The sequence below is a fragment of the Lepisma saccharinum genome, chromosome 13 (genome assembly GCF_977018435.1).
Source record: "Lepisma saccharinum chromosome 13, izLepSacc3.1, whole genome shotgun sequence".
Classification (NCBI taxonomy): Eukaryota; Metazoa; Arthropoda; class Insecta; order Zygentoma; family Lepismatidae; genus Lepisma; species Lepisma saccharinum.
In genome coordinates this window covers 68,091,825-68,114,559 of record NC_139241.1, presented here as the reverse complement: position 1 = coordinate 68,114,559, position 22,735 = coordinate 68,091,825, and the positions used below count along the sequence as shown (strand labels likewise).

The window sequence follows — 22,735 nt, the reverse complement described above, 5'->3', positions numbered from 1 at the left end:
TGAAAATTCTTCATGATGAAGTTAGTGACCAATTCAAGAAAAATGCCAACCTTGATGGTCAAAATTATGAGTGAAGAGCAATGTCATACATTGTTTCAAAGAACATCATCTCTAGATTGTGAATATGCAACACATGTGTTTCTAAACTCTAGAATTTGTCTGTAAAAAATTACCTCATCAAGTACTATTCCACTAACTTTGATTCAGAGAATCCAGGTTCATAGGTTGCCAATTGCGTCAGTCTGTTACCTTCAACTTTAATTTTATATAGTGCTGGCAGAATACATTTGAAGGAATTTGCTATGCAAAGAAAGAATACTACTTGTAAATTTCCTGGGTTGTATTTGTTCATTATGCAGGGTGTTTCACTAGCTCTAAGCCCCTGATTTTTGCTTAAAAAATCAAACTATATTGGTCATAATGTAATGAAATTTGCTACGGATATACCTCGGTGTATGAGAAGCATGGTGATGTCATTGGGGATGGTGCCACAATTTCTCTAGTCCTTGCATGGGCATGTGCATTGGCCCTGCTGTTGTAATGCACCTGATAGAGGTTCATGTTTGTTTTGGGTTCGGTTGAAAGTTCATGTTCACAATCAGTGGTTCGTGAATACAGTACAGTAACAAAGCAGTACAGTATGAGTCAGTAATCAGTGTTTATCGTTTGCACGTACTGGAAAATGGGGTCCATAAAGGAGCCTATATGAACATGAACCCGTATCAGGTGCATCACAACACAGGGCTAAAACTCAGACTGAAAGCACACATCCATACGATTGGCATTTAACGGCAGAATCGCCAAGATGCATGCACATGTCTAGAGGGACTGGGGCGCCATCCCCAATGATGTCACCATGCTTCTCATGTATGTCCGTAGCAAATTTTATTACCTTATGACCAATAGTTTGATTTTTATAAGCAAAAATCAGTGGCCGAGAGCAAGTGAAACGCTGTATGTTTCATGAATCATACAGAAATAAATAAAATATAAATAAAACTGAATCAATATATCATACCTGCAGAGTGGTACAACAATGAAGTGGAAGGCCCTATCTTGTATTGTGTGCCATGAACCTTTGCTAGTGCAGAAAGAGCCTTCTTCCCCATTGCCATCATGTCGTCATAATCCATAACCTTTTTCCTCGTATATCCCCATGGAAGCAACCACATTTGAGCATATGAGTGGAAAGACAAGTACACTCGTAGATTCTCCTTGTGATCCAAGATGAAATCGGACATCGCTTGGGTTTCAGGCTCTGAAAAGGCCCTCGGCCCAGCGTACGTCTCATCACAAGGATCGTCCGAAGCACCCTTTTCCCCCCAGTGGAAGTCCCAGTTCCTGTTCGGGTCAACCCCTTCACATTTACCGAAGAATATCCGAGATATCCCCGATGTTGTTTTCGATCTCGTCTTCCTCCACAGTCTGTCCGTCGTATGGGTATATTCGTAGCCATCTGGGTTAGCAATGGGTAAAATGTACCAGTCGATTCCTTCTACAATTTTTTTATTCACTTTGAAATTTTCTACTAGCTGCTTCAATATGTACATGACTACTGCAGGCGATATCCATTCTCTTGCATGGATACCTGAAAATAATAAGAAAGAGACTGGAAAATGATCTTGTTTCAAATTAACTGTCATACATATTAATTTCCATACTACAGTACAAAAAAATATTTCCTGTTATTATTACTTGCTGTCTTTCTGTTACTATATGTGAGTGTGTGTGTTTGTAAGTGTGCATGCATGGAGGAAAGTCAAGTGGCTTTTTCTTGGGTGATGCATGATCAGCGCTTCAAGTTTGATCACCATTGTTTTCCTTCTTTTGAGGCTGGAGCCAGTGGCGTAGCCCAGTTTTATGTGCCCCCCCCCCAAGTAAAATATCGGGGGCCCCTCACTGAAAAAAAATTATCGAGAATACTATAATGTACATACCATGGGAAAAGTCAGATGGATGGACAGATGTACAATAGTTAACTATTACCTCCACCCCCTCGAACGTACACACAGTTGTAAGGTTGGATAGTTGATGTATCTTTATCTGAATAGGAGGATATAAGAAATTAACTTTGCCCAAAATACCCAGCATTTACAGTTCTTGTTATCAACTTACATATCAATGTGGTAGCTTCTGGAGACTAAATCAGGATATGAATCTTCTCTCTATATATATAAAAATGGATGTATGTGTGTATGTGTGTATATGTGTGTGTTTGTTTGTTCAGCAATAACTCTTGAACGCCTGGAGAGATGTCAACCAAACTTGGTACACGTATCACTTGCAACCTGGAAAGAAATACTGTGGGGGTAAGACACCCCTGGCACCCCTGGGGGTGGGAAGGGGTGGCATGTAAAAATAATCGAGAACCACCGATATTAAATTCAGCACAAACAGATATCCATGACTCTATGCAATCAGCAAAATGATAGTGTTTCCTGGGTTGTCTAACATTCAGGCTGTGTTGCCAATGGAATCCATAGTTTTCGTGACACTCCCAATGCGGTTGAACTCCAAGTTCATCACCTATCGGCAATGGGGGTGAGAGGGGGTAAAAAATAAAATGCCACAAATGACCTAGATTAGTGTCGAAGCCATAGTTTTCGGAATCGCTAAGCTAATTGGTAACATTCACGATCACATTTAAAATTAGTTACATTTTACACTATAGTTAGAATTCATTATTTTCCTGTCTAATACAAGATTGGGATAAATAAATACTCGGGCAACGCCAGGTAATCAGCTAGTTTTCGCTTGACATTTTTTAAAGAAAGAAAATAGGTTACATTAATGCATGCACAGATATAAAAAAAATAATGTTATGGGAAATTGTTTAAAGAGTAGTAAATGTTGAAGTGGATTAGGTTTTAGACCCCAAAGCCATCCCTTTTGTTTGCGCCAGTTCAAAATTCAACAGAAAAGTCGCTCATATTCGCCTACTAATACTAATAGTGACAAATATATTATATATATATAACAGATTACCATTTCAGTTTTGGAGGTTAAACTGAACCTCCAGATTGTGGGTGTTGAGGATGACCCAAGGTCAGTTTGAATCTCCTAAAGATAAATACTCGCAGACGCCAGTCTTGAGAGATAGGTAATTGAGTGGCGATGGGAATCTATGTAGGACACAGAGTTTTAATGTTAGTGGACCTCGATATCATTAATCATAATTTCAACGATGCCATTCCTTTTCGATATATCACTGAACATATATTTTCAGACTTCTTTTTTTTTTAAAAAAATGCCGTTTTTTAATGGATCATCACTGCAGGAAGTGTTGGTGGGACACAGGGAGGTTGCTATCCCCACTAATTAAGAACATTTTCACAAAGCATTCCCTAACTTGGATTATTTGCATGAGCATCCCCCACCTACTGCAATGTCTCCATGTTGATCCAATTGGGCATTATCTCTCATATCGCCAAACTCGATCAAACATACTCTCAGCTAAAAATTTTCATTTCGAGGACTGTAATATAATCATATCAGACTGGAAAAGAAGAGCTGGTTCGACAGAAAGTTTTAAAATAGTAAAATTGACTTTAGAAAATAACCCAAAATAATAGTGACATTTAACGCATGTAGTGTGCGACAGATGAGGTACTAGCCCCTAGAGCAAGGGAATAATTGTCTCCTGGGCCCCATCTTCTACTGAGTTTCAGGACCCCTTTGAGGTGTTTAACAGTTCAAAGAAAAATCTACCTTGTCACACTATAGCTAAGAATCGAGAATAAAGTGTAACACTTGACAAGTGTGGATAATGTAGGAAATGCACATTAACTCTGATTTAAAATTAACACAAGCTTGGAGCCCCCTTAAAAATATTTGTTGGGAAGATACATTTTAAATACCAGATTTAAAACTAATGTAGTACTACTCCAAGTCCATGAATTATGAAGTTTGACTTTTTATTGCTTGGCTGAAAAACTGGATTGATAACTATACAATTTACCCTCTAGACGTTTACAACAAAACTGTATAGGAAGGTATGAGTGTTGTTGTTTTTTCCCCCTATCGATGGCTAACTGCAAGTAAAATAATTCTGCATTTTGAAGAGGATCCACATTGGCTGATCCAGTTTACCCATGCTTATTAACGGATACATTGTCTTATGATATTCTACTGGGAACCCACTCGACCACATCTCACACATTGAAAATTAATAATAATGAACACTGAGTTGTGCAAGTTAATTAATAGTTGACTCGTACAATACAACGAAATCTATGGATACATATTCTAAGTTCATGGACAGTAAATAAATAAATAAAATTATTGCTCGCCTTAAAGAATTTCTAGTTTGAATTGTGTGATTGTTGATACAATCTGTCTCGTAAATAGTTATTTTTTTTTTATTGTAAGCCACACTTCAAAATTTCAAGAGCACGAAGAGCATTGAGGGGCCCTTACATAATTGGGGGCCCCCCGCACCATGGGGGTTGCAGGGGTGGCTGCTACGCCACTGGCTGGAGCCCTTTGCTATCAGTTTTAAGAGCTCCCTAATTGTCCCTTACAATCATGAGCATCGCCAGAAATTTTTGTAAGGGGAAAGGGTCAGGCCATTTATAGAACTTGAATAGTAGAAATAATAATAATGATAATAATAATAATAATAATAATAATAATAATAATATAATGGCTATGTATTATTATTATACAAAATAACTATAATATACAAATAAAAATAACCAATTTTATCCCTAATTATTATTATTATTATTATTATTATTATTATTATTATCAGGGGTAGATAAATTAAAAATAATTCAGGCACTAGCCCCTTTCCTCAGGAGCCAGCCAGCATTTAAAAATATTATTATTATTATTATAACCACTATTTTTTGCAAATACAATCTAAGAGAGCCATGGATCCAACTAAGATAAAGTTTCACATTTTGAAATGTGACATTATAATATCTAATTAATTAATTAATGCATTACAAGGTTGGAATAAAAGTAAGTAATTTTTTGCATGGAAGTGGCCTTCCTAAACAATTCTATGTACATGATGCTACTGGTAACAGCATGAATAACTATGCAATACATTTTAATATATTGCAAAGGTAATGGAAATTCCCATAATTGAACTCGAAATATTAAAATGAATTAGAACTCAATTTGAAAATTCAGGTGCCATGGCAACCGGGCATCCTGTATTTTTGTACCCCTGATTATTGTAATTATTATATCCTTGGGGAGACTCTTCTGCTCGATCCACCAAATGAGTGAATATGTGGCACATTTTTCATTATTATTATTATTATTTGCTTTATTTTACTTCGCTTTTTGTGCCACTTTTGGCTAATTTTCAAAGATGGGGATGAGTGATGATATGATGAAATTGATGAATGGACATGCACAAATATCCATGCCCAGGGCAGTATTAAAAACCTGGGACCCCTGGCATCGTAGCACGATGTGCTAACCACTCCACCACGGTGGCTGGCGTTTTTCATTATTATTTTTCACATTTCGTAGAGTTAGTGAACTGAAATTTCATATAGTTATTCTACTTTTACACACCTCATTGAAGAAAAGCTTTAAAAGTTAGGGAGATATTTTAGTCATAAAGTTTATGTTGCGTGACCTTTCACATACAACACTAATTTATGGAATTTTGAAAACTGTGGAACCATTGGATTAAATGGTAGAACATGAAAAAGAAACATCTCTAACACAGTTTTTCACTTTGGTTATTTTATTCAAATACTAACTAATCTAACTTTTTTTTTGTAACTTGAAATGAACAATGCCAATTTCCATGGGGGTCGGTGTACCGGTTCTAACCCCCTCCTGACGTCTATGCTTACAATGCTAAGACAAGATCCATTTTTGGAGCTCCCACTGGGAATCGAACCCAAGACTGATTGCACTAAAGGTGAGAGTGCTTACCATTAGGCCAGTGGGAGTTCCTGCGACTGCTAATATGATATAAAAAAATAAACTTAGTGCAAACATTGTTCTTTATAAAAGTGAAGTTGACCATTCCCCACCATGTATTGAAAGCAGTCTTAAAAAATTTCAAGTGTAGGGAAGGTTGCACATCCAGTGGGTTTCATGTGATGTCAGGATTCGCACAACTGCCATGTTCGTGGCCAATTTTGTTTGTCGTGTACAAGGAAATATCGTGAAATAACGTGAGCTTCTGTTTGAACAACCAAATACTGCAAAATGATTGATTGATTTGCTTTATTTTACTTCACTTCTTGTGGCACTTTTGTCTAATTTGCAAAGATGGGGATGAGTGATGACATGATGAAATTGATGATTCGAACTCAAACAACCATGCTCAAGCTGGGATTTGAACTAGGGACCCCTGGCATTTTAGCGCGATGTGCTAAACAAGATTCAAATCTCCAGCCTACCCACTTGAATTCCGTATGTTTACAAGAACTAACTGCTTGAAGACACAATGCAACAGTTTGTGATGCAGGTGAAACATACTTATACTTAACTCGCATTATTATAGAGCATTTGCTCAAACTACAGCCTGTAAATAAATTAAATGTGTCTAAATGAAATAAAGAAAACTAACAATGTGTGTAAGATGCAAAAAACTTACCTCCATCTATCCATATGGCCGGTTTGGGTCCATCTCGCTTAGACACTTTGACAACTTTTAGTGGTAGGCCTTCTGATGATTTCCCAATGGAGAGGATTTCGACAATATCAGGATAGGCACTTGTTAGATAATCCATATATTTGAGCATATCTGCACAAGACAGTAGATACAAGAAAATAAGAAACAATAAAGTTCATACTTTATCTTCTAATACAGATGTATATATATCTACAGGAAAACAGTTACTACTCTTTTCTATGAGAAGAATTCAACTAGAGAAAAACAGGACTCATAAGAGAAGAAATTAAATGTTATTTGGCCGATATATAAGAATATCTGTTACACCTTAAATGCATTCATGCATATGTATCACCACTGATATAGGCAGAATTTGAGCAATGGTAAACTTTCTGCCAAAAGTTATGAAAGAGATTAATACATCTGCGAAAACAGATGTATTTCTAGTAAGTGGAAAATGACGACTAAAAAATTTAATTGTTGAAAAAGCATAAGTGCCTATGTCAGTTTAAATGCTATATATGCCATCTTGGTGTCAAAGCACATCACAATCTTGCCACCAAAGATTCCAGGTCCCAGGTTCGATATGTGGAGGTACATAGTGGTTCGGATTCCACTTTAAACTGTAGGTCCAGTCTCAGTTAGCCTACCTGTCCATAAAAGCAGACTTAGAACTCAAATCTTACCAAACCAAAGCACCGAAGGCTCCAGATTAAAATTCTGGCCAAGTATTGGAGTGCTTTTGTTTCAGTTTTAAGTCTACTTTTATGCACAGGTAAGCTAATTGGTAGTGGAGATACAGTTTAAATGGGATCCAAACTGCTATAACCCTCCACCAAGTCCCTCTTCCATGACCCTTTCATTACAAGGCGATGATGACATTACCTCTACCCATCAGCGTGACACTGTGTGTTTCTTTGTAAGTGTCCGTTCATCACTAATCATCACTCATACTCATTGTTATGATTAGCCTAAAGAGGCAGAACAGTGATGAAAAGTAAGAATTGGTATATAGTGTAAGAATATGTGAATTATATCAGTTGTTTTGGAATATATACAGAGCACCATTATATTAAAAAGTTACTTACCTTAGCACGTCATAAAATATTTTTCCAATATTTTACCAAGATCGCTTGGCTTTGTGAATGATACTGAAACAGAAATGTTGAAATATGGAGATGATGGCATTATAAAGATAAGAAAAGAAGTACCCATAGGAGGGCTAAAACGTTGCTATGAAATGGTGACTTCTGACCATCGAACTTACACATTCCTAAGTACAAGCCTTATTCCAAATAGACTCCAATACGTGTCATCTTCACATTTTAATATGTAATTCTAAAACCTTTTAAACCCTCCTACAGCCACCTGATGTTATATTTTTTAATATCACCATCTCTACATGTAAGTTCAGTTTTTTGAGTTTTTTTCAAGTCCACTTTATGTATTGGAGAGGCTAATCAGGACTGGACCCACTGGTTAAAGTAAATCTGAACCACCATGTGCCTTCACCCGGTATCAAACCTGGAACCCTTTAATTACAAGAGCAAGGACATCACCACTGTGCCATGACGTTTCTGTTTCAATATCCCTCAAGAAGCCAAGTAAATAATAAAAAATAATAATAACCCATCGCGCAACAGCCCATAAGAGTCAGGGCCTACCTACTAATGGCCAGCCTCACTCATTCAGTTACAGGGTGACGTGTGATCAGCATGACGAACCCACAGTCATTGTTGTAGGTTTCCATGACTGGGTTACGCTACTCATTCGTAGCTCCCCAATTTCCTCATGATGGTGGGTGGCCATAAGTCCCGTACACTGGTTGAAATCTCAAGAGAAAAGTTGTTATGCTTCCCCCAGAAGACTGGAAACTTGTGAGTATCCCGCAGCCCGAGCCCAAAGCATAACATCTTCCATTGTATGGGATCAAGAAGTCAAGTGATCTTGGTGAAATATTGGAATATTATTTTACCACCTGCCAAAGTACATAACTTTTTTTTAAAAAAATATTATCATGTTGACTATGGTGTGAGTCAAACTCATCAGAACCTGTATGTGTCAACGGTTATGGACAGATTTCAATTGAGATCATATGTGCAAGAGTGGGGTGTGAGAGGGATAGTAGACAAGTAAGATTATACAGATATAAGATACTTAAATAAATAAAATAGTAAATGAAGGTAATATTTAAAATGAAATGAAGAAACTCTCCAATTTCAGAAGTTTTACAAGTATGGATGAATAACAATGAAAATATATGTTACGTAAATAAGCATTCATTTGTTGAATAGGAAATGTCCCATTTCGACACAGAATTTTTGTCAAGCAACAAATTTTATATTTAATACATGTAACAATGTTTATTAACATGTGTGAAAGTTTATCTTTGTTATGTGTAGCTACATGACTTCATAAAAATAACACATGTGTATAGAAATGTTGTTAATTCAAGAAATTTTAGCTCAGTTGGTATAGCATCTGGCTACCATGCAGAAGACCCAGTTTGAATCCGGGGACAGGTGATCTGAATCAGGATTTTTTCTGTTTCTGCTTGGCTCTGAGGCCCACCTAGCCTTGCATCAATGGGTACTTGGGGGTAAAGGTGGCTGGGCATGATGCTGATCGGATCATGGCAACCATGGCCAAGATCCAGAATATGTGGAGCTCTCCCTCCACATCACCTCATATGTTTTCATGGCATGTGTGCGCATGCATAGGGGTGTCTCCACCCACATACATTCAGAGGTATGCACTTTATGGCCTGGTGCCTTTAAATAAATACCAGGGTGTCAGTTTTCTCTGAATTATGGTTCCCTCATTTATTTATTCACAAACCTTGAGCTTCACAAATACAATTATTCCTGGTCTATTCTGGGATCCAGAAACAGGTCGGTTTTGCACACAGTTTTGTACTACCTATTATTATTTTGGCTTAATTCTAACTGTACATTTTGCCGGACCCTGTAGCCGAGGGGTTAGTGCGATGCCAAGGGTCCTGGGTTCAAATCCTGCTAGGGCTTCGTTGTTTGTGAATGTCCATTCATCAATTGCATCACTCATCTCCATCTTCGCAAATTAGCCAAGAGGCACACAATGTGAAGTAAAATAAACTAAATCAATCAATCAGTCAATCAATAGCTGTAAATTGTGAGTTAAGTATCTGGGTTTAGTTTTGTTTCAGTTCTAGAAATGTGTGTCTAGGTTTATTTAAGGCTATTTGTAAATGAGGAATTGATGTTCTGTTTAATGAATAAGACGTCATATGAAATGGTAAATGGTTGCATGTGTAAGTGACATTTATTGGGTTCATGAAATTAAGTAAAATAAAGTGGATGAACTAAAATAAAGTTATTTAAGAGGTAGGGTAAAATTTATTTTAGTTTGGGGATTCAGATTAAGTGTGAGAGTTGTTTATATTTTTTTTCCATTTCTTGATTTTTTTGTAATTTTTATATAATTTTTGTCACCACTATGACACTTTAGTATGAATAAAACTTCTCAGTTGGTTGGCTTGGTAGTTAGGTTGGATAGAGCACTAGAATGACCTATACTTTCAGCTAGAAATTTTCAAATTGTCTATATTTAACTTATAATTTTAATATAACTGAATTTGATACACGAGATTCTTTATATGTCCATGGCTATGTGACAAGAATGCAGTTATGGTATGGTAAAAGTGACCTTGAGATTAAATGAGAATTGAAAAGGTGGAACTTTTGATGAAATTAAAGCTATTCTGCTGACTTAATTGTGTAATGGTGAAGCTAAAGGTTTCATGTAAAATATTCACAGCTGACTGAAAGAAAATCCATTTGATTTTGTTCACAAGCATATTTGCCACTTTCCTTATCATATTTAAATTTTCGAGCCTCGGTGCATTGCCCAAAGAACATTATACTTGCAGTAAGTTGCTAATTATGTATATTATTCTTTTATCAAACATCATAATTGTTCAGAAAAATAAATCGGGATTAAAAAATACATTTCCTTCCTCCCTCATAGAAAATTGATATGTATTAAGCTTTATACAATGAAACTTTTCTGATGTGTCCAAGGAGTAGGGGTCCTCATAACCTCACTTTGGCTGAATATTCCTAAAAAAGAATGAACATCAAAGGCAGGAAAAGATGGCAAAATAAGGGCTGACTACTAAAGAAAAGTATGCATAACCCCTCCTTTCAAAAATCCTGGGCACCACACTGATTTCTGATGGTGATTACAGAGATATAACAGCCACAGGAAGCATCGTAAATCCATGCAATAAAATCTAGGTGCTTAAAACAGGACAGTATGAAATAAGAAACAAAGAAATTGATGCCAGAAGATCGACAAGTCTATGTAAGCCATCTCACATATTCACTTGGTAGCTCAGTGACAATTGATGGAAGACAATAGATTTGAGCTTGTAAATTCCAAATGGTCATCTACCTTGTTTTATATCTCATTAAGAATAATACTTAACTTCACGGTGAAGTCTTTTTATAAATAATCTGTCTTACCTCCATATCGATGGTACCTTTTCCATGACATTGGGTGACCCTGTTGGCTTCTAATTTCTTCTCTCTGCTCTTTTGTTAATCTTGGATTCTGTGTTGTGATTGTTTTCTGCAAGAATAGAAATGATTCTCTTTAGTGAACAAACAGTGTTGAGTAGTCAGTGACAATCTGTTGCATTGTACAGTTAACCAAAATCATAATAGCGTGGAAATTGTCCATCACCATGTTTGTTCATTTTGTTTTCTGCAACGTTCTTCAAGAATTGAAACATAAAGTATGAATAAGCGGAGGGTAACATCTGCTCCAGCACAAGTACAATTACAATTACTAAGAACAGACTGAATGATTAAGAAAATAAGCAGGAAAGTTACAATAGCAAAACTGTTAGTGAACCACATAAAAGTTTCAAATGTCATCTGGACAAATCCATAATCTTATGTGAATGCCCTATGTAAATCCCCACAGTTAAAGCCCTATTTTTACCTGAAAAGCACCTTTTAGATCTTACACGTTATTTTAAAAATAACTTTTATTAAGAACAACCCTTAATTTCAACCACAAAAGGTTTGAGACCCTTGAACCTTGAGACCTTGAATGAATCCAAGCGGCAAAAGAAGCAATGCAACATCAAGGGGTGTCAGCGTTGGTGCAAACTTCCACCACCTTCCAGCCTGCATCACGAAATTGTTAAAATGTGGAGTGAACTGACTGGATGAGGCATTCTCCATTGTTGAATGCTGTACTTTCCAAGTGATTAAAAGGACCATATGTGTAGCATACCAAGCAAAGATGTGGGCAGTTTTGAGACAGAATCCTATCTACAAAAATCATTCAGTTGTTAAAGCAGGGCTGGCATTATTCCAGGCCTCCAACAGTGTAAGAGCACATGAAAATTCCAAGAATATCCCAGTCTAATTGGCTGTTTCGAGTACCTGATGTGACTGTGATGAGTAGGGAAGGCAATCCCGCAAGTGACCAATGACACAACAGTCTAGGTGAAAGGTGATGGTTTGTGCTGGAAATTACACCTCCTGCCCTAGTATAGAAGCTGTTTATCAAGGAGAGAAGACCACTGCAAGCCTGCCTGCAATTTGAGTTTTGAGTGGGTTTTTTTTTAACCTACTTTATGCATGGATAGGCTAATTGAGACTGGACTTACAGTTTAAGTGGAATCCAAACCATTATGTGCCTCCACCAGGTATCAAAGCCATGACTTCTTCATTACAAGGGATAACGTTTAGACAGGTCAATTTAAAGAAAAAGAAAAAAACCTAACCTAAAACAGATTCCAACAAAAGGTCTGTAAACGGGTTTTGTTCCTACTTGATGTACTGATCAACAGAGATGGCCATCGGTAACCTTGAAAATCAGAGAAAGTCCTATAACTTGCTTATTTTTAAGCGTAGAACAATTATTTTTTCATCAATTGTACAGTTTTTATAATCAAGGAATTCATTTCAACCAACAAATTTTGTCTATGGGATCAAAAAGTGGAACCAACAGTGAAAAATAAAAGTACAATACCTGTTTGTAGGTCTAAGTAATTACACAATATCAAGTTATAAGTTTGTATTATCATCACACATTTTAACTATACTGCATACATAATTTTTTCTGTAAAATATCTATTTTACAAAGTACACTTTAAATTAGGTTATGAAAATGTGCAGCAATATGGGTGTACAAAAGTCTTCATTATCCATTAGTCCAAATCACTGTCCTCTACTTCATCTGACACCTGGTTGTCACAATGCGTAACTTGGCACGATCCACATATGGAACTGCATGGAAGGCCGTTTGTTCTGAAACTGCAACGGTTACCATTGCAACCAGTTCTGCAATAGGTATCTCCCTTTTTCCAGTTCAGCTTGCTTATCAAGTAGCCTCCATCAATAACGTATCTTTCCGTACACAGAACAGCATCAATTGAGGTTTGAGTATTACAATGCTCACGGATGGCATGGGCTAATTGTGGTTTATCTGCCTTTCTCAGAATGTGCATGTCCTCAAACAGTGATGTTGGGTATGCAGTAAGCTCATACTTCATCATCACCTATCGTAAAATAGACAGAGAATATGCAGACTTTACAATTCAACACTATGGGATTGCAACTGTTGTGTTTGATGGGTATAACACAGGTCCTTCAATAAAGGATAATACACATAAGAGAAGGGGACCTCCAGATGGCACCATGGTAGCGTCATTGCCTTGTAATCAAGGGGCCCGGGTTTGAACCTGGTGGAGGCACATAGTGGTTCGGATCCCACTTTAAACCGTAGGTCCATTCCTGGTTAGCCTTACTGTGCATAAAGTGGACTTAAAACACCAAATCAACCAAACAATCAACATAAGAGAAGGCAACGAAACATCCATCATCCAATAGTTCATTTCACCGGTGATACTGAATTCGAAGGGAAGCAGGAAGAATTTCTTTCAGTGCTACATAATAAACAACAACTAATCACATTAATCAGTGAGGAAATGGTTATGAGAGGCTGTAAGGTTTTTCAAGTGGAAGGTGACGCTGACGTGGACATTACAAAGGCCACAGTTAACAGTGCGAAGGAACATTCCACCATGCTCATTGGAAATGATACTGATTGGGAATGATACTGATCAGTTCATTCTTCTCTTATATTACGCTGAAGCTAATGGCAAACTACTGTATTTTCGATTGGATAATCAGTCAAGAGGCACTCCAAAAGTGTATCACATCAATAACTTGAAGTCTATTCTTGGCAGTGAGTTATGCGCACAGTTCACAGGATGTAATTCCACCTCCCGTATTTATGGTGTTGGTAAAAAATCGGTATTAGAAAAACTTTTAAAAGGTGATCGTGTCTTTTATTCCTGTGCAACTGCATTCACTTCACCAGGTCAGAACCCTGTTGATATTGGTAAGTCTTGGCAGTCAAGCGATGCTTGTTATTTTTGGTAGCAACAGTACAAGTTCTTTGGCAGCCTTGCGTTACCAGACACTTACAAAGAAAGTCATCAATGACAAATCGTTTGCTGCCGGACCCTGTGGCCGAGTGGTTAGCACATCACTCTGTGATGCCAAGGGTCCCAGGTTCGAATCCCGCTCAGGCTTGGTTGTTTGTGAATGTCCATTCATCAATTTCATAATTTCATCACTCATCCCCATCTTCGCAAATTAGCCAAGAGGCACAAAACGCGAAGTAAAATAAACTAAATCAATCAATCAATCAAACCAAATTGTTTGCTCATTCAGAATGTGTTCCTCCAACTGAGTCTTCCAACAAATTCCACTGTCTAAGAGTGTAGTATCAGACTATGACATGGACATGGATGAGTAGGGCTAGTGAAATGAATCCTGTGAATTGGCGTTGGCAACTTGATGACGATGAACTTGTACCAGTAATGTGTGGTATGAATGTTGCACTAGACACTATACTGAAAATTATACATTGCAGTTGTAGAACTGGTTACAGTGGTAACTGTTGCAGTTGCAGAACAAACAGCTTTCCATGCAGTTCCATATGTGGATCGTGCCAAGTTACTCATTGTGACAACCAGGTGTCAAATGAAGTAGAGGACAGTAATGAAGACTAATGTACAATGAATACTTTTTTTACCCCCATATTGCTGCACATTTTCATAACCTAATTTAAAGTGTACTTTGTAAAATAGATATTTTACAAAAAAAAAAATATGTATGCAGTATAGTTTAAATGTGTGATGATAATACAAACTTACAACTTCATATTGTGTACTTACTTAGACTTACAAACCGGTATTGTACCTTTATTTTTCACTGTTGGTTCCATTTTTTGATCCCATAGCCAAAATTTGTTGGTTGAAATTAATTCCTTGATTATAAAAACCGTAAAATTGATGAAAAAATAATTGTTCTACTCTTAAAAATAAGCAAGTTATAGGACTTTCTGTGATTTTCGAGGTTACTGCTGGCCATCTTGAAAATAACCCACTTCCGGTTGCCAGATTTTGGTAGACTTTTTTTTTCTGTTGATCAGTACACCAAGTAGGAACGAAAACAGTTTACAGACCTTTTGTTGGAATTTGTTTTAGGTCTGAATGTTATATTAACCTGTCTAGTTACCACTACGTCTCAGGAAGGGCCACATCTGCCTTGGGAATCAGCACCAGTTGCATTTATGAAGTTTGCACCAATAACTTCCTGTGGTGTGGTGAATAAGGTTTTCCATGTACAAGCGCCTACTCACAGATGAGTGGAAGAACTTCACCACAGAGAACATTGAAAAGCATATGGTGGTGCAGTACTTTAAAATATGATAAAGATTTTGTATTGGACAAATTGTATATTGCTTATAATCAAATAATAGAATTGTGCCTTTTTGTACACAAATTGCATCTAAAACTGGTTACTTCACTAAATTAAAATTAATTAATAATTACAGCTAATTTATTGTGAGCAGCTAAATGTCCAAAAATGGCGTTCATAAGTCCTAAATCCATCTTTTTTAGCACCTCAAAATCCGTTCCTTACTCATCATTCATTGCCTAGTGCTTTTTTGTCTTATTCCAACACAAATAAAAAAAGTTAAAAAGAAACAATGGATAATGTCCAATTAGCATTGCATGCTAGCAGTGGCAGTGATTGGGTTCCAAAATTGGGTTGGCAAGGACAGTTTACTTTCCCTTGGTATATAAGGTTTATCATAGTGCAGGTGCAAAAGTGGCAAATAGTGAGGGGGGGGGGGTCAACTGCCCCCACACAACCCCTAATTTGTCGCCACTGCATGCTAGTATTAATTCTTGCTGAATCCTATTTCTGCATTCTCACAGTTATTATTTAAAGTTATGTGTCTGACATTTAATGTGTGTTACCTTTTTCAAAAAAAGTTAACAATACTTCTGCTCAATTGTTTTTCAGCAGCGATATTATCAGCAATTGTAACTATGAAGTATTGTTAGTCCTTGAAAAAATGCATGGTTACCAGTGGTGTAGTCAGAGAGCTTCACAAACTGCATAACAATGACAAACAAGATGTTGTCATAGTTATTAACACAAGTTGCATAACTCCACTCTTCATGAAAATTGAGTTACCAGTATAACTGTGTATACAGTTAGAACCGAAGTATCAACATTTCAGTCCTAAGACTAAAATTCTTTCTGATAGAGGCACCATTATTATTTATGCTCCAATAGCTAAACATAGTACAACTGTGCCATTTTCTCAAAACTGTCTTGAAGGGAGTTACACCACTTGTGTTCTGATGAATCCCTTATATAGAACTAATTACACACATTTAACATATATCACTGACTAATAGCTGCCACAACTGATTAAAAATCTCAAGGAAGATGAAAGAAAACTAAAAAAACAAAATAGACTGTTCAACTATTTTATTCATATTGTATTTAATATAAGTATGAACTTATAGGGACATTTTAAAGAGAATGTTAGTGAGGAAGTACCTTTTAGAGTCATGTTGAGAGAAAACGTACGGAGATTGGTGTTTATTGTGAGAGAATATTGAAACCAGTGGAATACATGCTACTAGGTCTACTACCTGGGCAATCATTGTTAACAACAGTTTTTTCCACTCTTTTTTAGCAGTTAAACTAGTTGAAGAGTATTAAGAAATTGAACCATCCATTCAATGTTAACCTCAATCTGAAAATAAACCCATAAACAAATAGGTTTTGAAATAAGGACCAAAGGTAAACATCTTGTATGCATACAGTCTGCATGATAAATGATGCATTGTTCCACCTTTTTTTCATATGCATCTGGGAAGGACAATGCAGCACAAAAAAGGGTAGAAATGCCTTGTCATGCATTATAATACATGGCATCCTGGTTAGAGCTTGCTGCTCTTACTGTCGAATGGTTTGTTTTGGTTGTGTTTTTTTTTTTGTTTTTTTTGCAAGGTAATTTCATGACAGCAGGAAACAGGAAGACAATCAAAGAAAATGAGGTATTAGTATTCAGTACACAATCACACAGGTCAGAGGTTGACAGGGTGAACTGTGTGTGAACCCGAAAGGGAGTGGTTCTGTGACAATTGACTGTCTTGTGCAGTTAAATAGGTTCGTTCATGCACAATTTGAATTGAGTTTAACCATCTGTTGTTTGAACTCTAGTGTTTTTCTTCCTTAAATTTTTCATCCCATATGCAAAGCACTGCTCCGTGACATGTTAACTGGTCAACCTTGTTTTTGTGATTGATTTTGTTATTTCTTTTTGACAGTACAGATAGGGAGGGTGGTGATATATGCATATAAGAAAGGAAGTGTAATACAGAAGCAAATTGCAGAAGAGTTTAGGAACTCTGCAGCAATTGGGCAATAAAGTTCAGCTCCGATATCATCACATGGTGCATCACCTGATGTTGTTTACATGAGCACATGAAAACTTATGTGTGTGTGTGTGTTTGTGTTATAGGAGGGAATGAGTTATCTGAAATGCAGTTACAAGTAGCAGTTGCTTCTTTGAGTAAGGATATCACTAAGTGAACCAGTTTTCTGAAATGAAAGATGGGTGAAAAAAATGTGCATAAATTTGTTTATTCAGTAACAAGATGGTGTTTCAGGAGTTTCATTCTGAACTGCCTCTGTGTTTTTAGAATCTGGCTTGCCCTGGCTCTGTGGCAGAGTATATTAAGTGGTTGACTTTCGTTATCGAAGTTCCCAGGTTCGAATCCCAGCCTGGTCATGCGTGATTATTGACATGTATAGTACAAGCACCTTCCTCGATCCACGTACTTAACGTGCAACGTTAATAGGTGTGGAATCACTTGAATTACATTTTTTTACCCAGTAAGAGTTAAAGTAAGTACAGAGCCATACATTTTCTAGAAGAGGTTGACATTGCCTATAGTCAATTGCAATACCCAGTGGAGGCACAAGTGGTTCGGACCCCACTTTAAATTGTAGATCCAGTCTCGATTAGCCTTACTGTTCATAAAGTGGACTTAAAACACCAAATCAACCAACCAACCAATTGCATGTCAATATTTTTAACAAGAATAGCTCATCCACTAGCCTCACATACAACCTACCAGGTGGCAAACAACTTGTATTGCTTTTCTTACACATTACTTAGTCAGTAACAATCTAAGCAGGCAATTTTAGGCACAACAGAAAGCCTACATGGAAACACAGGTATTTAGGGGAATACTTGGGCTCTATTAATGAGCAATTTTCATCTACAATTTTTGCAAAAGGAGAGTAGTGACGATGCCTAAGGCATGGGTGGGAAGGTGGCCAACTAGGGATGGGATTGGGACAAGTCTCTGTCTCCTTCAAGACTTGTATGATATTGAAAAAGATTACCTAAAAAATGTATTGAGACTTCTTCAGACAAACCAAACGAATATCTACTTTATTATTTATAGGTAAATATATAAATTTATAGATAAATCATGTATTTTGTTTGTAGTAATTACAAAATTTAATTCATTAGTTGAAATTGGGATCCTGTGCTGTGTAGATCCATATTCAGGACGAATTCCTATTTTTTTTTTTAAGGTTTGTAGCTTTTATGACATTTAGACGGTTTGAAAGTTCGTCTGGTGACACAATGTGTATGTTGTTTACTATACATTTCAAGACTCCAGACAATACACACTTGTCCTTGTATGTATAGGAAGGCTAATCGAAACTGGACCTACAGTTTAAAGTGGGCTCTGAACCACTTAGCGACTTTAATATAACAGAAGTTGCAACCACAAAATTTTTAGGATTATGGATAAATTCAGAACGAACATGGTATAAACCTAAATAAATTGAGTCAAATGTGCTACATGATCAGGGCAGTAAGAAATATTATAAATAGGAAAACAGTACTCATGCTATATCATGTTTATGTTGAATCAATAATATCCTTTGCGACACTTATATGGGGATACACGCCAAAGATACGTAAATGAAATTTTTAAAACACAGAAAATGATAATAAGAATTATGGCATTTATGCCTAGCTTCATATTCCGTAAACCATTATTTGCTACACAAAGAATCCTGACAGTCCCCTGCACATTCATTGGAGAAACACTAAATATCATTCACTTAAACCAATCAAATTTTACCAAAAACCATGAAGTACACAGATACCAAACAAGAAATTCCCACTGTTTTCTTCTGGAGAGACACAAAATAAACAGTTCAACTAACAGTATTTATCATAAAGGTCTTGTAATGTACAACAAATTACCTCAAAATTACAAATCAATGAATCTCATGGACTTCAAGAAAAACATTAAAAAACTGTTACTAAAACATTACTTTTATTCTATAGCTGAATGCCTTGCTGCACAACTGTAAGGGGATCTATTCCACTTTATTTGAATTTATATACATATTCTGTACATGTTTGTGTGTGTGTGTGTGTCTATGAATATCAACCTATGTATGTGTGTAAGTGCATAAGATTGTAATGATACTGTACATTGTTTTAAAAAAATGTACTCTTGCAAGAATGCATTGTATTTAGAATTTGTACAATTTTAATTACATGACAATGATATTGTATTGTTTACAAAAATGTTAAAAAAATATGTAACATTGACGAAACTATGGATTATTGTAGTCCCTAAAAGGTGAATCAATCTATCATGTGCTTCCACCGGGTATACTATAGAACCTGGCAGATCTGTAGCCAGGCAGGGGTCAGGGGGGGGGGGGGTACTCAGCATATGTAGATAGCATATGTTATTTTGTTCACAAGTTCGCGAGAGATAAATTCACAGAACATAAACAGCAGCTATTAGATTTGTTCATCTTGTTTTTGACCAGAAGTCTAAGTATACTTAGATATATACCGGCAAGTGTTTAGAAGATTCTCTAAACTTTAGAAAGTTCTTTCATAGTGAAGCTTCTGTAACTTCCCTGCCCCTGTTGCAGCCTCTCGTTTGACAAATATCTGTGACTTTAACGTCATAATCCACATTCCTTCCACAGCTGCGTCAAATGCCAACAGATCCATAATTTTGGGAAAGAAGAGGAGTTTTATTGCTTCGGTCGGGGTACGGTAGGCACTATGATTGAAGTGAATATTGTACATTTCTACTTGTATCATTTAAATACCTGTATCATCATAAATAGTGGGCCTTCCCGATGGCGCAGCGGTAGCTTCGTCGCCTTGTAATCAAGGGGTCCCAGGTTCGATACCCGGTGGAGACAAACGCCACAGTGGTTCGGATCCCACTTTAAACTGTAGGTCTAATCCCGATTAGCTTTACTGTGCATATAGTGGACTTAAAACACCAAATCAATCAATCAATCATCAAAAATAATAGTTGTGTATTAAGGGATGGTGTGAGTAGCAGTTAATTAACACTTCAATAGATGTTTTAGAAGATATAGAAAAAACTGTAGCATTTACATGATATTTCTAAATTTTATGTTTTATAATACACTGGTCGACAATTGATAAGGAACAAACACATACTGACCCATATCTTTTTCATACACAACTCCGTGTCAGTTTGTTGTCAGAAAGAGACCAGTCGAGGGAAGCAAGGAATCGTTGCGCCAATTCAGAAATGAACGTGTGCGCTTGGAGCATCGTTATCAGGAAAAGACTGCAGTGCTGTGGTAGGAGGTGGTACCCGCGGGAGACAGTCAAACACGGTAGAGGCCGTTGGCAGTGCAATACTGATGTGAAACAGAAGAAGCGTGTAGGAAGATGGCGACAAGTGTACATTTAAGTGATTACCAACGGGGCAGAGTGGTCGGTCAGCTGGAGTCTGGGCGAAGTGTCACTGAAGTGGCACGTGTTATGGGGGTATCGAAAAGTGTCATTTCCTGACTTCAGAAAGCTACTCGTACCAGAGGAACAGATTTACGTATGCATGGTGGAGGTCGTGGAAGGTGTACAACTGCTTGCCAGGATCGGTACATCGTCCAGGTGGCAAAAATAAATCGATCTGCCACTCCAGCCCAAATTGCTCAAAACCTTGACGTGCTTCAGGTGTCCTTGTGTCCCCAAAAACCATTACACGACGACTGAATAGTGCTGGGTTGTATGCCCGGAAGCCAGTTAAGTGTGTGCCATTAAAACCAGCTCACCGTCGTGCCAAATTACACTGGTGTGTGCAGCATCGTAACTGGGACCAAGACAGATGGGCAAATGTGATGTTCTCTGATGAATCGCGGTACTGTGTGACAAGTGATTCTGGACATCAAATGGTGTGGAGAGAACGTGGAACACGATATAATGCACAGCACATCTCTGAAAGTGACAGGTATGGGGGACCCGGAGTCATGGTATGGGGGGGAGGGGGCATAATGAAAAATGGGAAAACACCACCGCACATCTTCGCCTCAGGATCCGTTACTGGAGCACGGTATTCTACCGAGATCAAGGTTATGTTCGTTTTTTTCGGGGTGTAGTGGGCCCTGACTTTCTTTACATGGATGATAATGCCTATCAACACAAAACTGTCCAAGTGACAGAGACACTGGAAAGAAAAAACATCACCTGCATGGACTGGCCTGCATATTCACCGGATCTCAATCCCATCGAACATGCGTGGGATGCTCTCGGAAGGCAGGTTGCACAAAGTAATCCCCCAACCCGGACCCTCCAGGAGCTGAAAACTGCACTTCAGGAAGAATGGGACAATATACCCTTCGCGCTCACTAACACTCTCATCGACAGCATGCCAAACAGGTGTGCAGCTTACTGTGCAGTCCGCGGTGGCCACACGCCATACTGATTTCCTCTGGACTCACTCTACACATGCCAAATTGTGATTCATGTTCTTTCTTCACTTTGTTTTGCTTATGCTGGTTTTGCTTTATGACGTCCTGTTTCTTTGATTGATGGGGAATCCCCGTCATCTTTTCTCAAAAAAACCTTAACTGATATCTGTACTTATATATTGTTCACTTGTTGCACCCTGATCACGTAGTCAAAAGTTATTGGTTAAAACGTGTTTGTTCCTTAGCAATTGTCGACCAGTGTATAATCCCCCCAATTTACCTTGATTTAATACTGTTAAACTTTTAAAAACTGGACTTGGTTTACAAAGCCTACCTGATAACCAGTGAGCCCCTTGGAGATCAATTCTGGGTACGGGCCTGGAACCCGGGACCATTTAATTACAAGGCAACGACATTACCACTACGCCATCGGGGAGGTATTTGCCCTAGGACGTAGGGTTACCAGATCGCTGTAAGGGAAATGTAGGACATGCTGCCCCAAAATGTAGGACATTAAGTCAAAATGTAGGACATTCTATAAAACACGTTAGCAAGTAGTTGAAAAATGACACTTTTCAGTTTTTTAAAAAAATATTTTCCAACGAATGTTTAAATACAAAATTTCAAAACTTGCAATCATACTAATCAATGCACCTCTTACTACTTGATTTAAGTGCTACAGAAGGTTGTTCGGGATCTCTGGTGACGATTTTGAAAGCCGCTGGCGGCGATGTTATCAACGTCAGTCCGTCCAAACGGTGCATGCTGAGACATGTCAGTACCGAGAACGCGTGTGCAGAGTGTTGTGCCATTTACCTACAACGATGCCGAAGAAAATTAAACCATACTGGGAGGGCTACATAACAGCCCTTTCCGATGCTAAATATAGCTATTCGGCAATCAAAGGAATGTGCAAGAAGCGTGGTTTTGTGATATCGAAGAACGGGATCGGTGCGGTGTTGAACAAAAAAGGCAAAGGCCGACTGGGCCTAAT

The 22,735-nt window shown here is 37.6% G+C and overlaps 1 protein-coding gene across 1 annotated transcript in view; it reads right to left on the bottom strand.

Moving 5' to 3' along the window:
- LOC145997022 (carboxypeptidase B-like) overlaps positions 1–22,735 on the bottom strand; it is a 156,961-nt gene that overhangs the window by 2,023 nt on the left and 132,203 nt on the right. Inside the window, exons 2-4 of the mRNA XM_083133643.1 lie at positions 11,089–11,194; positions 6,569–6,718; positions 1,019–1,588 (exon numbers count right to left, since the gene is read on the bottom strand). Of these exons, the coding sequence (XP_082989769.1) occupies positions 1,019–1,588; positions 6,569–6,718; positions 11,089–11,194 (826 nt within the window). The remainder of the gene's footprint in view (positions 1–1,018; positions 1,589–6,568; positions 6,719–11,088; positions 11,195–22,735) is intronic.